The 18,446-nt window shown below is 38.6% G+C and overlaps 1 protein-coding gene across 1 annotated transcript in view; it reads right to left on the minus strand.

Annotated features, from left to right (window-relative positions):
* The window catches only part of gk5 (glycerol kinase 5), a 48,490-nt gene that overhangs the window by 11,987 nt on the left and 18,057 nt on the right, over nucleotides 1-18,446 (minus strand). The window contains exons 7-11 of the mRNA XM_061919894.1: nucleotides 18,373-18,434; nucleotides 18,224-18,297; nucleotides 4,890-4,950; nucleotides 4,617-4,743; nucleotides 3,162-3,266 (exon numbers count right to left, since the gene is read on the minus strand). Of these exons, the coding sequence (XP_061775878.1) occupies nucleotides 3,162-3,266; nucleotides 4,617-4,743; nucleotides 4,890-4,950; nucleotides 18,224-18,297; nucleotides 18,373-18,434 (429 nt within the window). The remainder of the gene's footprint in view (nucleotides 1-3,161; nucleotides 3,267-4,616; nucleotides 4,744-4,889; nucleotides 4,951-18,223; nucleotides 18,298-18,372; nucleotides 18,435-18,446) is intronic.

Genomic DNA, 18,446 nt, shown 5'->3' on the forward strand with positions numbered 1-18,446 from the left:
ATTGAATAATACTTCAACAAAATGTGAATGTAAGTTCATAAACTGTGAAAAAGAAATACAGCTATGCAATATTCAGTGTTGACAGCTAGATTTTTTGTGGACATGTTCCATAAATATTGATGTTAAAGATTTCTTTTTTTGTGAAGAAATGTTTAGAATTAAGTTGATGAATCCAGATGGATCTCTATTACAATCCCCAAAGAGGGCACTTTAAGTTGATGATTGTGTATAAATCTTTATTTATGATTGAATCACTTGTTTATTTTTCAACAAGTTTTTAGTTATTTTTATATCTTTTTTTCCAAATAGTTCAAGAAAGACCACTACAAATACAATATTTTGCACTAATGTACAATTTAATAAATCAGAAACTGACGACATAGTGCTGTATTTTACTTCTTTATCTCTTTTTTTCAAGCAAAAAAGCTTTGCACCGATTAGAGGGTACTTGAATTAAAAAAATGTTTAAAGGGGGTACATCACTGAAATAAGGTCAAGAACCACTGGGTTAGGGCATTGGAAATGTTGTGAGGCATGCGTAATGCGTGCCCGCCGACTCACGTGAACCCCAGATTGCACAATGGTGCAAGGGCCCTCTTAATGTTGCTCGCAGCTTCAACTATGTTTTTTTAGCTCTCATGAAGTGTGCAGTGAGTAGTAATCACTGATGTTGAAGGAAAAGTGAAAGTTCTAATGCATTTATGAAGTTAATGCACCGCCTTATGCTTGAAATGATCAAAATACGTAAATATTACATGTTATTATAAATGTTACTACATGACATATATACTTACTAGAGATGCCCGGTTTGCGGTCTCATCCGCGGAGTCCGCGGATAAACCGCGGGTCGGGCGGTTGACATGACGAAAAAATAGATTTTAATTAGATCCGGGCGGGTGGCGGTTGAACCATCCGGAAATATTTGATATGCATGGTTCTGTGATTGGTATCCTTTGCCATTCAAAGAGCCATTTAAGACCCGTGTCATAAAGCGAAGAAGACAATAAGGGACTCTATTATTCTCTTGAATGACTGCCGGCAGTCACCCAGATAATAAGTATTAGGGCGTGCTATGAAGCCATTGGCTTTGACGCCTTCTACAACATGTACGATCTGCTTGTCAGTCCAGCATCATGTTGTGTGTGGCTTCCTTGACAACACGCACACGACTGCGAGGCATACTGGGTGATACAGAGTACACTAATGGTTGTGATATAAACAATTTTAACACTCTTAGTAATATGCGCCACGCTGTGAAGCCACACCAATTGAGAACGACAAACACATTTCGGGAGAACATCCTCACAGTAACACAACATAAATGCAACACAACAAATACCCATAATCCTTTGTATTCATGACACTTCCTGACTATTTTATACACACCGCTAGCAGTAAAACCCCTCCCCGCCCGTGCTTCGGTAAGGTGGGCGGGGTTGGGGGCGCGGGGGTGTAAAATATATTCAGTCACGGATACAAAGGACTATCGGTATTTGTTGTGTTGCGTTCATGTTGTGTTACTGTGAGGATGTTCTCCCGAAATGTGTTTGTCAATCTTGTTGGGTGTGGCTTCACAGCGTGGCGCATATTATTAAGTGTTAAAGTTGTTTATATCACAACCATCAGTGCAATCTGTATCACCCAGTATGCCTTTCAATCTTGAACGTGTAATTGCGGCAACTGCACACAACATGTTGCCGGACCAACAATCGCTTCGTACAAGTTGTTGAAGGTGTCAAAGGCAATGGCTTCACAGCACGCCCATATTCTTGTCATCAGGATGAACTCTATTGGATAGTCGCGGGAACGTTAGCGGCTCCAATTGTCATCATTACTCTGTGAGTAGCTCTGTGAGTAGTAAAGGCGGACAACCTCTGATGTATTTCAGCGGGCGGCTGGCGGGTGGGTACGGTCCTGATAAAATGTTGGTTCGGGTGGACGGCGGATGGATGACGACTTTGGTGATCCTGATGATATAATTGCCTATCCGCGCATCTCTAATACTTACAGCATCAGGCATGTTATTTGACCACAATGAAAAAGACTGAAAAAATTTATGGGGGTCTGGGGGACAAGGGGGGCAACGCCCCCCGAAGCTCCTGGTTTTTCACCAATTTAACATGCTAAAAATAACAAAGACAGCACCATTTGAAGAAAATATTTGTGTTTAAAAACATGAAAACATCATTAATAGAACATACATACCCCAATTATCTTAATGAATCACTGTATATGGTTCAGTCCCAACAGTATTTAGTCACTAATATTTACATCTTGTGTTCATTTCACATCCACAGGTGTCACATTGATCAGTGTTATTATCTACTGTGTATTTACAGTATTACCACATTACCTCAGTTCACTTCCCACATTACTTCAGCTCACTTCACACATTTACTTGCTCGGAGAACCCAAACATGATCTTTCTTTGCAAATTTCTGAGCAGCCTGCATTTTTTCTTTTGGTCTCTGCTTTTGTAGCTTTTTTTGGGGGGATTTCACTGCCAACTTCTCCGGGACGATCGCTTTTCCGAATAAAATCGCCGAACAAAGTCGTAACTTCCTTCTTCCCAACAGTATCAGTGATTTCCCTTTCCATTCTGTCCCATCGAAACTTTTTATGACATGTTTATCAATTTATTTTACTCATGAAGCGTCCTTTCTCTCTAGAATAAACTTACAGGGAGCAAGGAAGCGAGGAAGCAGCAGACCTCTCAATGATGTAAACATAGGCACACAGGAAGTGATCACCGTGCCCCGATAAATAGTTTGCCTGCGTTAGTGCTTATAATAACAATATCACTAATACTTAATAATCAAGTCACCAAATGTATGGAGTATTATTGGCACTTTTTGAATGGTTATTTATTTTATGAGTGGAATAGAAGAGGCTCCACTGTAAGCTGACTTCTATTTACGTTAATTTAATATTTAGAATGCAGTGCAAATTCCAATTCGTTTGCCTGAATGAAAATAATCTTCAATAAATGAAGGACGGCAAGATTATTTTATAAATATCTCTGCTATGCATCCACGGTTTGATTTCAAATTTTCAGGATTTATGCAGATCCCAAACACACTTAAGCAGGTACCATCAGGTAAGGTTATGATTAAGAAGAGTGTCCCAACGGCTTCATGTGTAAAATACTCCCAATCACTTACCCAGTGCCTGGGCCCACCGAATGGCAGTTCCCGTGTCTGCTGCGTTGCCCTCAGCCAGATACACCAACTCTGAGCCTATTTTCCACCCAACCAGTGGATAGAGACCTACAGAGAATTGACATGAAAATGATCATGTACAAACCCTGTTTCCATGAGTCGGGAAATTGTGTTAGATGTAAATATAAACGGAATACAATGATTTGCAAATCCTTTTCAACCCATATTCAATTGGATGCACTAAAAAGACAAGATATTTGATGTTCAAATTCATAAACTTAATTTTTTTTGGGCAAATAATAGTTAACTTAGAATTTCATGGCTGCAACACGTGCCAAAGTAGTTGGGAAAGGGCATGTTCACCAATGTGTTACATCACCTTTTCTTTTAACAACACTCAATGGTTCGCTTCCCCTTTGGTCCGGATGACACGATGTCGAATATTTCCAAAAACAATTTGAAACGTGGTCTCGTCAAACCACAGAACACATTTCCACTTAGCATCAGTCCATCTTAGATGATCTCGGGCCCAGAGAAGCCGGCGGCGTTTCTGGATGTTGTTGATAAAGGGTATGGTAGAGCTTTAACTTGCACTTACAGATGTAGCGACCAACAGTGGTTTTCTGAAGTGTTACTGAGCCCATGTGGTGATATCCTTTAGAGATTGATGTCTGTTGTACCATGAATTGGTCTGTTGTACCATGAATTGATTAACGTGGACCCCGACTTAAACAAGTTGAAAAACGTATTCGGGTGTTACCATTTAGTGGTCAATTGTACGGAATATGTACTGAACTGTGCAATCTACTAATAAAAGTATCAATCAATCAATGTTTTTGATACAGTGCTGTCTGAAGGATTGAAGGTCATTCAATGTTGGTTACCGGCCATGCCACTTACGTGGAGTGATTTTTCCAGATTCTCTGAACCTTTTGATGACATTATGGATCGTAGATGTTGAAATACCTAAATTTCTTGCAATTGCACTTTGAGAAACGTTGTTCTTAAACTGTTTGACTATTTGCTCACGCAGTTGTGGACAAAGGGGTGTACCTCGCCCCATCCTTTCTTGTGAAAGACTGAGCATTTTTGGGAAAATGCTGTTTTTATACCCAATCATGGCACCCACCTGTTCCCAATTAGCCTGCACACCTATTGGATGTTCCAAATAAGTGTTTGATGAGCATTCCTCAACTCAATCAGTATTTAGTGCCACTTTTCCCAACTTCTTTGTCACCTGTTGCTGGCATCAAATTTTAAAGTTGATGATTATTTGCAAAAAAAAAAAAATGTTTATCAGTTTGAACATCAAATATGTTGTCTTTGTAGTGCATTCAACTGAATATGGGTTGACAAGGATTTGCAAATCATTGTATTCCGTTTATATTTACATCTAACACAATTTCCCAACTCATATGGTAACGGGGTTTGTAGCACACTTCAAGTATTTTACTTTACCAGTGATGGACGTGTGCGGTCTGCTGCCAGTGTTAATGTCCATGAAGGTTCCTGTTCCCATGGTGATTTTTACATCACCTACATTGTAACAGCACTCTCCGAACATGGCGGCCTGTTGGTCCGCCATCTACAGCAAAAAGGATTTCCTAGTCACATGATGTGTATGTGCCAGATAACAGAGTCACACCAGGACAATACAGAAACTGATACGAAAAGTATAGTTCAATGGTTATCATAATCACAAGAATAACACAGGGCGTGACGCTAACTCACCACAGACATAATGGGAATGGATACTCCAAATATGGACGGGTCCGTAGAACCAAATTCATGGCTGGCGTGCGGGGTGAAGGAAACACACGGAGTCACCATTTCTACTCAATCACAATTGCACTCTGCTGTTGCTTAACAGTGGGAACAAGAAGAGTGCGCAGATGTTGTCCCTATTCCACATTCACTCAACTGTGATAATACACTCAACTGCAGCTAAAATCTATTCATGCTGCAATAATGTTATATCTCATTATTCTGCCCTTACAGCATGGGTGTCAAACTCTGGCCCGCCGTGTAATTCCATTTGGCCCTTGAGGCAATATCAAATTATCATTAGAGCTGACCCGCCGCTGTAACACCGCATTCACCGCTAATACTCATACTCGTCAACCCTCCCGATTTTCCCGGGAGACTCCCGAAGTTCAGTGCCCCTCCCGAATTTCTCCCGATTTCCACCTGGACAATAATACTGGGGGCGGGCCGTAAAAGCACTGCCTTTGGCGTTCTCTACATGTCGCCACGTCCGCTTTTCCTCCATACAAACAGCGTGCCGGCCCACTCACATAATATACGCGGCTCATACAAACACAAGTGTATGCAAGGTATACTTGGTCAACAGCCATACAGGTCACACTGAGGGTGGCCGTATGAACAACTTTAACACTGTTCCAACTATACGCCACACATAGAACCCAGAGCAAACAAGAATGACAAACACATTTTGGGAGAACATCCGCACCGTAACACAACATAAACACAACCGAACAAATACCCAGAACCCCTTGCATCACTAACTCTTCCGGGACGCCACAATATACACCCCCGCTACCACCAAACCCCGCCGCTGAAAAGAGGCATTCAATTTGTATTTTTATTTTATTTGATATGCCATTGATATATTTGAATTATTATTATTTTAAACTCGATTTTGCATGTCACTATAAAGTTATATAAGCCTTGCTTGGTCAATATTCAAGGCAAAACTTGTTTGGGTCCCTATTAAAGGATTCATTTGTTCAACCTCGTCCCGCGGCTTTGTTCAGTGTTAAATTTTGGCCCGCTTTGTATTTGAGTTTGACACCCCTGCCTTACAGAGATAAGAGGACTGAATATTAATTTGCCAATGTCAAAAAGGGATTACTGTATTTTCTGGCCGATAGAAAAAAAATAGATGAAAAAAAATGTACCCCATATATTAGCCGCACCGGACTATAAGCCACAGATCGGTGGTTCTTAACCTTGTTGGAGGTACCAAACCCCACCAGTTTTATATGTGCATTCCCCGAACCCTTCTTTAGCGAAAAATAAAATGTTTTTTTTCTTAAGTTCAAGACAAAGTTCTATGTTTTTGGTAACACTTTAGTGTGGGGAACATTTTCTAAGTCAGTGGTTCTCAACCTTTTTTCAGTGATGTACCCCCCGTGAACATTTTTTTAATTCAAGTACCCCCTAATCCAGGGGTCGGGAACCTTTTTGGCTGAGAGAGCCAAGAAGCCAAGTATTTTAAAATGTATTTCCGTAAGAGCCGTATAACATTTTTGGTAACACTGAACACAACTAAAAATGTGAATTTTTAAGTAAGACCAACATTTATAGAGTATAATAGGTCTCTTATTCTTTGTAATTACATTGTTATTCTGAAACCAACTGTGGAGAGGGCGTGGCCTGCAGCGAAGCAGGATGTTGCCAGGACCGGCCTCGAAATCAGCGACAGGTGCGTAGATGGCCCACCTGGGCCTTGTTATCTAATCACCTGTAGCTGTGTTATAAGCAGCACTTACCAGTGAGCTGCCTCTATTTTTACATTTTATTTATTTACTAGCAAGCTGGTCTCGCTCTGCTCGACATTTTTAATTCTTAGAGAGACAAAACTCAACTAGAATTTGAAAATCCAAGAAAGTATCTTAAAGACTTGGTCTTCACTTGTTTCAATAAATTCATTAATTTTTTTACTTTGCTTCTTATAACTTTCAGAAAAACAATTTTAGAGAAAAAATACAACCTTAAAAATTATTTTATTATTTTTAAACACATATACCTTTTCACCTTTTAAATTCCTTCCTCTTCTTTCCTGACAATTTAAATCAATGTTCAAGTATTTTTTTTAATTTTTTTTATTGTAAAGAATAATAAATACATTTAAATTTAATTCTTCATTTTAGCTTCTGTTTTTTCGACAAAGAATATTTGTGAAATATTTCTTCAAACTTATTAAGATTCAAATTACAAAAAATTATTCTGGCAAATCTAGAAAATCTGTAGAATCAAATTTAAATCTTATTTCAAACTGTTTTGACTTTCCTCAAACATTTTTATTCTGGAAAATCTAGAAAAAAATAATGATTTGTTTTTTTTTAGAAATATAGCTTGGTCCAATTTGTTATATATCATAACAAAGTGCAGAGTGGATTTTAACCTATTTAAAACATGTCATCAAAATTCTAAAATTAATCTTAATCAGGAAAAATTAATGATGATGTTCCATAAATTATTTTTTTAATTTTTTTCAAAAAGATTCGAACTAGCTAGTTTTTCACTTCATTTTTTTGGATTGAATTTTGAATTTTAAAGAGTCGAAATTGAAGATAAACTATGTTTCAAAATGTAATTTTTTTTGTGTGTGTTTTCTCCTCTTTTAAACCGTTCAATTAAGTGTTTTTTCATCATTTATTCTCTACTAAAAAACCTTCCGTAAAATGACAGACAGAAATACCCATTTTTTTATATATATATATATTTATTCATTAAAGGTAAATTAAGCAAATTGGCTATTTCTGGCAATTTATTTAAGTGTGTATCAAACTGGTAGCCCTTCGCATTAATCAGTACCCAAGAAGTAGCTCTGGGTTTGAAAAAAGTTGGTGACCCCTGTTCTAAATGATAAAGACTTAATTTAGAGTTATTTGGTTAGGGTCAGGCTTCACGGTGGCAGAGGGGTTAGTGCGTCTGCCTCACAATACGAAGTTCCTGCAGTCCTGGGTTCAAATCCAGGCTCGGGATCTTTCTGTGTGGAGTTTGCATGTTCTCCCCGTGAATGCGTGGGTTCCCTCCGGGTACTCCGGCTTCCTCCCACTTCCAAAGACATGCACCTGGGGATAGGTTGATTGGCAACACTAAATTGGCCCTAGTGTGTGAATGTGAGTGTGAATGTTGTCTGTCTATCCGTGTTGGCCCTGCGATGAGGTGGCGACTTGTCCAGGGTGTACCCCGCCTTCCGCCCGATTGTAGCTGAGATAGGCGCCAGCGCCCCCCGCGACCCCGAAAGGGAATAAGCGGTAGAAAATGGATGGATGGATGGATGGTTGGGGTTAGGGTCGTGGTTAGAGGGTTAGGGTTATAATAAGGCCATGCCGAGTAAGGCATTAATAAAAACTTAATGACTAGTTAAGAGCACTAATGTTACTAATTTGCATGTTAATAAGCACCTATATTAATGGTGAATAGGTTCCCCATGCTACAATGTTACCATGTTTTTTTTGACTGGTGCACAAAATGAACCGTGCATGAACATCACTTTGTTCGAACAGCAAAACCAACACAGTGCATAAACTCACAACAAATTACACACCTGCAAATCAGTCAGCTGTTGCCGTATCCGTAATACGCCGATAGGGAGAAGTTGGTATTTACACGATGAGTCGGGTGTGTTTTGACCTCCGCCGAACGCCTGATGCCGACTCACCGAACCCCTAGGGTTCGATCGAACCCTGGTTAAGAACCACTGTCGCGGATATATATGTTGTGGAATTAGTTATTTAAACAGAAATATTCTGTAAATGTTTATCAATTGTTTCCAAATGGTGCCTGTAACACAGCAGTAAAACGGCTGATGGAAAAAAAATAAAAGTTATCGTCATGGAGCCACTGGCTGCAGAAGTCAGCTCTCCAATCAGCTAAGCAGACTCAATAACTCCGCAGTGACATTTTGGATGAATTTACTGAAGAATTTGTGAAACTGAAACAATATAAAAGTAAAAAATACTAACAGAGACTCGTAAACGTGTTGGCATATTAGCTAGAGCTGACGATGCTGGCTTCATTAGATTGCGATTGCACGTATGCATGAAAACACTCCTACAGACATCACACATGGGACCCTTTGGTAAGTAAGAATCGTTTTAGTTATATTGTAAAACTTACAATGTTGCTTTGAGTAATGAATGAAGAAACCATTAGAGTAGAAAAACTTTGGACGATTAGAAAACAGCGGCACTTCCGGTTCAAAGCATTTAACAGCAGGAAACACTGTAGGCCAGGGGTGCCCATTACGTCGATCGCGAGCTACCAGTCGACCGCGGGGGGTGTGTCAGTCGATCTCGAGCCAGGCTTTTAAAAAAAATAGACCTAAAAATTAGTGATCATCAATCTTCACCAAGACGTCACTTAAATGACATTCACGGTACCGGAGGGTCTTGTGAGATGACGCTGGCTGCTGCAAGATCATTATTATTAAAATATGACCGAGAGGAAGGCGAGAAACACTTTTTATTTCAACAGACTCTCGCGCCGTACCTTCCGTCAAAACTCTAAAGGCCGACTGCACATTTCCTATCTTCACAATAAAAGCCCTGCTTCATGCTGCCTTCGCTAACTAAATACAGAGTCTCGGAAAACTAGCGTGCGCAAGCGATCCCTCAGAAAGCTGGCGTGCACATCACTTGTGCACGCCAGCTTTCCGAGACTCTTATTTTGTTAGAGCAGGCAGCATGAAGCAGGGCTTTTATTGTGAAGATAGGAAATGTGCAGTCGGCCTTTAGAGTTTTGACGGAAGGGACGGCGCGAAAGTCTGTTGAAATAAAAAGTGTTTCTCGCCTTCCTCTCCGTCATTTTTTCATAATAATGAACTGGCAGCAGCCAGCGTCATCTCACAAGACCCTCGGGTGCCGTGAATGTCAATCAAGCAAGCTACGGAATTTGCCGCCAATGTTTTTCTTGTAAAGTGTATGGAAGCTGGATGAATTAGATGCCAAAAACCAACCACTTTCATGTGGTATTGTACAGAAAGGACAACTTTTTTTCTCCTCCATTTGTAAATGTGGGCGTTATCATCATTACTGTCTGATTCCAATCAATGCAAGTCATCATAATCAGGTAATACACCAACTTATATTCTTGTCTTCGTGAAAGAAAGACATCTATATGTGTTACACATGCTTGTATTATCATTAAACACATTTAACTTGTTTACAAAAATGTCTCTTTCATAAATAAATAAATATAAATGATATATATAAAGGAGGTAGATCACCTCGAGTTGGTCAATTGAAAAGTAGCTCGCCTGCAGAAAAAGTGTGGGCACCCCTGCTGTAGGCATTCACCCGGCTGCACCTGCAGTGAGCGAACTTGTCCAAAAGATGGCGCCACAGCACAAAAAAAAACACACCATTTAAGTGTCTTTGCTTGTGTTTAGTGAAAACTGCGAAGAAAAATCCATAAATTAGCCGCACCGTTTTATAAGGCGCGGGGTTTAAAGCCTAAGAAAAAAGTAGTGGCTAATGGTCCGGAATTTACGGGATTTTAAAATGAAATGTATTTTACTATTGTGGTACTAGTTTGCGGTAAACATACCACCATATATACATACTATCATATTGTGCGAGCTGTCTCTAATAAATTGCCGCTTGTGGAGCTAAAAATGGTTAAATTAATATCTTTCTGGCAGTAACAGTTGTTAACGCTGTAAAGGCTGAATTGTTTTAGATAGATAGATAGATAGTACTTTATTGATTCCTTCAGGAGAGTTCCTTCAGGAAAATTAAAATTTGAGCGGCAGTGTAAAGAGTTGAGATCAATTTAAATAAAAGTAAAAAGTAAATAATGGGGGTTAAAATAGGCTTTGCAATGAATACAGTTGGGGATCCCAGTGCACTTCACAATGTGATACCATGGGTTGAAACAAAATCAAAGAAAAAATACATATCCTAGCTCATATTTTGAATCATTGGAAAAAATGTTGTTTCTTCTAGTTCAAGGCTAAATTAATGTGCCTTACAGGCACATGTTGCGTGTGTATTCCAATATTGCTGAGGCAGCAGTCCACATCTTTAGTTATAAACGGTGTTCAGAAAATTATCTTTAAAAAAGTAATTAGGGTAATTTGTTACTTTACCAAGAGTAATTTAATTATTAACGGAATTACTTTTTAAAAAATGTGATTAATTACCAGAGAAAGTAATATGTTACTAAAAAAACAAAACAGCCTTTAAATATCTGGCATATGCAGTTGAGACGTTTCATGAGAGCAGAGTGTGTGTGCATGTGAGCCTGTTGCCAAGTGACGTCAGCGAGAGTGCGCTCACGGCAGCATTTTAGCTCAGCTGTGTTTGTTAGCTTAGCAGTAAGGGTAGCTCTGTTGGATATTTTCAAGGAATCATGTTAGCGCTAGAGCTGGGCGATGTGGACCAAAACTCTTAGCCCAACATATTTTGGCTGAATACTGATATACGATATATATATCGCAATATTTCTGCCAAGTGAATTTAGACAGAATCAAACACTAATATGCGTCTGAGGTTGTTTTATTGAAACCAATACTCAACATGAGTACATTTCTGGAAATGTTTAAGTTTCATTTATAGACATATGCACATGAAAATATTAAAATGCCGAAGCAGTTGTGACTAGGAAGTTCATGTAACTCATTATTTTTGGCAGATTTTTAAATGTGTTTTTTTCATAAACATATCTTTTTACGCAAAGTTTGTTTTATGGCAGAATTGTCTTCTCCATCGTTTTCAAGTTAATTGAAAATTGTTGTTGATTCGATAGGAACACGTAAACTGCAACTCGCCCAGAGTGACGCCCAGGCTTGAGGCAAACGGACTGCCGAGGATTATTTTTTTTATTCAAGGCAAAATCCGGGGTAAAAACGGGTTTGGCAAGATGCCGAGAAAGGAAGACAATACATGGGAAAGTTGATGCGTCACACAAGCCTTTGGGCGCAGAGGAAGAGGGCTACAGCGCCAAACACTAACGATTACATTTCCCGGCACGATGGCATTGTCTCAAATACGTCTATCTACCGTATTTTCCGCACTTTAAGGCACACCTTCAATGAATGGCCTAATTTAAAACTTTTTCTTATAAGGCGCACCGCATCATAAGGCGCATAGAATAGAGCAGGGGTCACCGACCTTTTTGAAACAAAGAGCTACTTCTTGGGTACTGATTAATGCGAAGGGCTACCAGTTTGATACACACTTAAATAAATTGCCAGAAATAGCCAATTTGCTCAATTTACCTTTAATAAATATATCTATATAAAAAAGATGGGTATTTCTGTCTGTCATTCCGTATTACATTTTTTTTCCTTCTACGGAAGGTTTTTTTGTAGAGAATAAATGATGAAAAGAAACACTTAATTGAACGGTTTAAGAGGAGAAAACACGAAAAAAATGAAAACTAAATTTTGAAACATAGTTTATCTTCAATTTCGACTCTTTAAAATTCACCCGGAAAAAAGGAGAGAAAAACTAGCTAATTCGAATCTTTTTGAAAAAAATTATTTAGGGAACATCATTAGTAATTTTTCCTGATTAAGATTCATTTTAGAATTTTGATGACATGTTTTAAATAGGTTGAAATCCAATCTGCACTTTGTTAGAATATATAACAAATTGCACCAAGCTATATTTCTAACAAAGACAAATCGTTATTTCTTCTAGATTTTCCAGAACAAATATTTCAAAAGAAATTCAAAAGACTTTGAAATAAGATTTAAATTTGATTCTACAGATTTTCTAGATTTGCCCGAATATTTTGGGGGAATTTTAATCATAATAAGTTTGAAGAAATATTTCACAAATATTCTTCGTCGAAAAAACAGGAGCTATAATGAAGAATTAAATTAAAATGTATTTATTATTCTTTACAATAAAAAAAACATTTACTTGAACATTGATTTAAATCGTCAGAAAAGAAGAGGAAGGAATTTAAAAGGTATATGTGTAAAAATCCTAAAATCATTTTTAAGGTTATATTTTTTCTCTAAAATTGTCTTTCTGAAAGTTATAAGAAGCAAAGTAAAAAAAATAAATGAATTTATTTAAACAAGTGAAGACCAAGTCTTTAAAATGTTTTCTTGGATTTTCAAATTCTATTTGAGTTTTGTCTATCCTTGAATTAAAAATGTCGAGCAAAGCGAGACCAGCTTGCTAGTAAATAAATCCAATTGAAAAAATACAGGCAGCTCACTGGTAAGTGCTGCTATTTGAGCTATTTTTAGAACAGGCCAGAGGGCGACTCATCTGGTCCTTACGGGCGACCTGGTGCTCGCGGGCACCGCATTGGTGACCCCTGGAATAGACGCTACAGTCGAGGCTGGGGTTACGTTATGCATCCATTAGATGGAGCCGCGCTAAAGAATGTCAACAAAACAGTCAGACAGGTCAGTAAAACTTTATTAATGGATTACAAACAAGCGTTCTGACAACTCTGTTCACTCCCAAAATGAATAAACAGCTGTTTTATTATTTCCCCCGAGGTAGAGTCAGTCACGTGGTATTTTGTTTATCTTTTGACAACAGCAAGGTATAACATGTAGTGCAACATTTATATCACATAGTGGAAGGGAACTTTTCCTCGTTTCAATAAACACGTAAAAAAAAGTCTGATACTGTTACGGTAAATCAAGCAATCACAATATAGTAACACTCGAAATAGTGTTGAAATAGCGCTGTTGCCTTCATTCAAATAGTGATTGTACTGACACTTCTACTTGCTGCTCTCTGTTCAACAACCCACTGTTCGAGTGTGTCCTCCAACTGAATAGTCATCTCGCTTTGTTCCATCGGAAACTCCGTTTAGTCTTCTTAACTTGGCGCAGGTCATCTTGTTGCTTCCTCCACTTCCGCACCATTGATTCGTTAAAGGGGAACATTATCACAATTTCAGAAGGGTTAAAACCAATAAAAAAATTTAGAATTTTTTTTCAAAATTTTACCCGTCCCGGAATATCCCTAAAAAAGCTTTAAAGTGCTTGATTTTCGCTATTTGCTTAAGCCACTGTCCATTTACCTGTGATGTCATACAATGCTGCCAATACAAACAACATGGTGGTTACCACAGCAAGATATAGCGTCATTGGCTCGGATTCAGACTCGGATTTCAACGGTTTAAGCGACTCAACAGATTACGCATGTATTGAAACAGATGGTCGGAGTATGGAGGCAGACAGCGAAAACAAAAGTGAAGAAGAAACTGAAGCTATTGAGCGAATAGCTATTGATGCTATTCGGCCATAGCATGGGTGTACCTAATGAAGTGGCCCATAGCATGGCTGCCGTATTAGCATCGCCGGTAAAATGTGCAGACCAAACGATCAGGACTTCCGCATTTTGTGACACTGGAGCAACTTAAATATGTCGATTGGTAAGTGTTTGTTTCGTATTAAATGTGGGTATCTAGTTTCAAATGTACATACAACTAGCGTAAATAGCATGTTAGCATCGATTAGCGTAGCATGTTAGCATCGATTAGCTGGCAGTCATGCTGCGACCAAATATGTCTGATTAGCACATAAGTCAACAACATCAACAAAACTCACCTTTGTGATTTAGTTGACTTAATCGTTGCAAATGCATCTGCAGGTTATCCATACATCTCTGTGCCATGTCTGCCTTGGTATCGCCGGTAAAATGTGCAGACACTCTGGCACATTCAATGGGGGTCTCGCGGCAGATTTCTTGCCAGTGGTGCAACTTGAATCCCTCCCTGTTAGTGTTGTTACACCCTCCGACAACACACCGACGAGGCATGATGTCTCCAAGGTTCCAAAAAATAGTCGAAAAAACGGAAAATAACAGAGCTGAGACCTGGTGTTTGTAATGTGTTGAAAATGAAAATGGCGGGTGTGTTGCGTCGGTGACGTCACGTTTTGATGTCATTGCTACAAGACCGATAAAAAAGAAAGGCGTTTAATTCGCCAAAATTCACCCATTTAGAGTTCGGAAATCGGTTAAAAAAATACATGGTCTTTTTTCTGCAACATCAAGGTATATATTGACGCTTGCATAGGTTTGGTGATAATGTTCCCCTTTAAGCGATTCAACAGATTACGCATGTATTGAAACAGATGGTTGGAGTGGGGAGGCAGATAGCGAAAAAGAAATTGGAAAAAAAACTGAAGCTATTGAGCGGATAGCCATTGACGCTATTCGGCCATGCATGTCTGCGTTAGCCTCACCGGTAAAATGTGCAGACCAACCGATCAGGATTTTCGGATTGACACTGGAGCAACTTAAATCTGTCGATTGGTAAGTGTTTGTTTCGCATTAAATGTGGGTGGAGGGAAACGCTGGATATAAATATAGTTTCAAATGTACATACAGCTAGCCTAAATATAGCATGTTAGCATCGATTAGCTGGCAGTCATGCCGCGACCAAATATGTCTGATTAGCACATAAGTCAACATCAACAAAACTCACTTTTGTGATTTCTTTGACTTTATCGTTGGGAATGCATCTGCTTTGAGTGTCGCAGGATATCCAGACATTCTTGTCATCTCTGTCGTAGCATCACCGGTAAAAACCAAACGACGGACTTTCGCATCTCTTGACACTGGAGCAACTTAAATCTGTCGATTGCTAAGTGTTTGTTTGGCATTAAATGTGGGTGGAGGGAAAGGCTAGATGTAAATATAGCTACAAATGAGGCATAATGCTGCAATATGTACACAGCTAGCATAAATAGCATGTTAGCATCGATTAGCATGCCGTGCTATTCAATGCACATTCTACGTAAATCAACTTGAATTCGTCCCTGATCGTGTTGTTACACCCTCCGACAATACACCGACGAGGCATGATGTCTCCAAGGTACCGGAAAACAGTCGAAAAAACGGAAAATAACAGAGCTGATTTGACTCGATGCGTGTGATGTGGTAGGGAAAAATGGCGTTGAGTACCGATGTAACGTCACGTTCTGATGTCGTCGCTCAGAGAGAGATAAACAATTTAATTCGCCAAAATTCACCCATTTAAGTTCGGAAATCGGTTAAAAAAAAATATATGGTCTTTCTTCTGCAACATCAAGGTATATATTGACGCTTACATAGGTCTGATGATAATGTTCCCCTTTAATGTTAAATTCTCTCGCTGCTGCTCTATTCCCGTGTTCTACTGCGTTACTGATCGCCTTGAGTTCAAACTCTGCGTGGTAAGCGTGTCTTTTAATAGGAGCCATGTTGGGGTCTTTACATAAACACACAAATGGAAACGAAATGGCACGCCTTGCGGAGTCATATATCCCAGCATGCACTGCGCGCTTCTTCTTCTACGGAAGAAAATTAAGTCGGCGGCTGGTTACCGTAGTTTCGAGACCTATCGCGCCTCAATATTGGTCCATATATAAGGCCCACTGTCAGCTTTTGAGAAAATTGGAGGTTTTTAGGTGCGCCTTACAGTGCGGAAAATACGGTACTTCTAAAATATACCGACATAGTTCGTAATACCGCTATACTGCCCAGCCCTAGTTTGTGCTAGTTAGTAGAGAGTTTGAATGGGCTTCAATGGCTGCCTTTCCTCCTTGTCCACAAATATTGTATGATTGCAAATATGACACTTCAATCGTTCATTGGTTGTTCATTATTCCCTCATAGTAGTAGTAGTAGGAGTGTATGTGTGTGTGTGTGTGTGTTTGTACTTAGCCTACATGTTGTTTGCCGTGTGATTTTGCCTTTTACTATTTGATATCAAGTTCACATTATTCCCCTCATAGTAGTAGTAAGAGTGTGTGTGTGTATGTGTGTACTTAGCTTAAATGTTGTTTACTGTGTGATTTTGTCTTTTACTAATTGATATCACATTAACATTATTCCCTCATAGTAGTAGTAGTAGTATAATGAGTGTGTGTGTATTTAGTAGGGCTGGGAATCTTTGGGTGTCCCACGATTCGATTCAATATCGATTCTTGGGGTCACGATTCGATAATATATCGATTTTTTCGATTCGGTTCTCGATTCAAAAACGATATTTTTCCGATTCAAAAGGATTCTGTATTCATTCAATACATAGGATTTCAGCAGGATCAACCCCAGTCTGCTGACTTGCTAGATGAGTAGTAGATTTTTTTTTAAAGAAGCTTTTATAATTTTAAACGACAATGTTTTATCAACTGATTGCAATAATGTAAATTTGTTTTAACTATTAAACGAACCAAAAATATGACTTATTTTATCTTTGTGAAAATATTGGACTCAGTGTGTTGTCAAGCTTATGAGATGCGATGCAAGTGTAAGCCACTGTGACACTATTCTTCTTTTATTTTTATAAATGTCTAATGATAACGTCAGTGAGGGATTTTTAATCAATGATATGCTGACATTATAACTAATATTGATACTGTTGTTGATAATATTCATTTTTGTTTCATTACTTTTGGTTTGTTTTGTGTCTTGTTTGTGTCTCCTCTCAATTGCTCTGTTTATTGCAGTTCTGAGTGTTGCTGGGTCAGGTTTGGTTTTGGAATTGGAATGCATTGTTATGGTATTGCTGTGTAGTGGTTTGTTGGATTGACTAAAAATAAATATTTAAAAAAAAATTGATTTTTTAAATATGAGTATCGATTTTGAATCACACAACGTAAACGATTCCATTCGTATTCGAATCGATTTTTTCCCACACCCCTAGTATTTAGCCTACTTTTTGTTTGCTGTGTTATGTTGCCTCTTACTATTTGATATCAAATTCACATTATTTCCCTCGTAGTACTAGTAAGAGTGTGCCAGTGTGTACTTAGCCTAAATGTTGTTTACTGTGTGATTTTGCCTTTTACTTATTGATATCAAATTAACATTATTCCCTCATAGTAGTAGTAGTAGTGGTAGTAGTATGAGTGAGTGTGTACTTAGCCTACATGTTGTTTGCTGTGTGATGTTGCCTCTTACTATTTGACATCTGTGCTGCTTCTTGTGTTCACTTTCATGAATAAAACGTTATTTCCTGCATTGAACTTGCTGTGCTTCTTATGCCGTCTGGTTGACATACAACCACATCAAAAGTAACGTGCCACTTTACCTCAAAGGCATCTGTAAAGCCGGTGCAACATACATAAAAATAATTTGATGACTCGTTACAAGTAAAAGTAACGGTTTTATGTAATGCTGTTTTTCCCAATATTGGTTATAAAACAAACAATGCATCAAAGGGTAAAATACAACAGTATATGGTGAGAAATAAAAAACATTGAATAGATTATGTACAAATGATTTGATCATTTTGTAAGGTGAAATATACAAATGAATGCTAATAAATCCCTTGCAATGAATGTCATAAGATTTTGCAAGTGTACCGTAAGTGATTGGAGACAAATTGCATAAGTAGAGTCATGTACTCACCCGGTATTTTCTACTTTAGGGAAAATAGAGAGAGGCAGGGAGACCAAAGAGCAGAGAGTCTGACTCCAACACATCTGTGGACGGAGAACCAAACAAGGATATAACAAATCATTTACACAGTGAGTAAACACAATGCCGTAACCACGGACCTGATAAGCGTCAAAAATCCCCGTTGAGCTTGCATTGGAGTAGTCTGTGGCATGAGTCCGTCCTGGGAGAGAGG

This window comes from Nerophis ophidion, linkage group LG14 (assembly GCF_033978795.1).
Source record: "Nerophis ophidion isolate RoL-2023_Sa linkage group LG14, RoL_Noph_v1.0, whole genome shotgun sequence".
In the NCBI taxonomy this organism is placed as follows: Eukaryota; Metazoa; Chordata; class Actinopteri; order Syngnathiformes; family Syngnathidae; genus Nerophis; species Nerophis ophidion.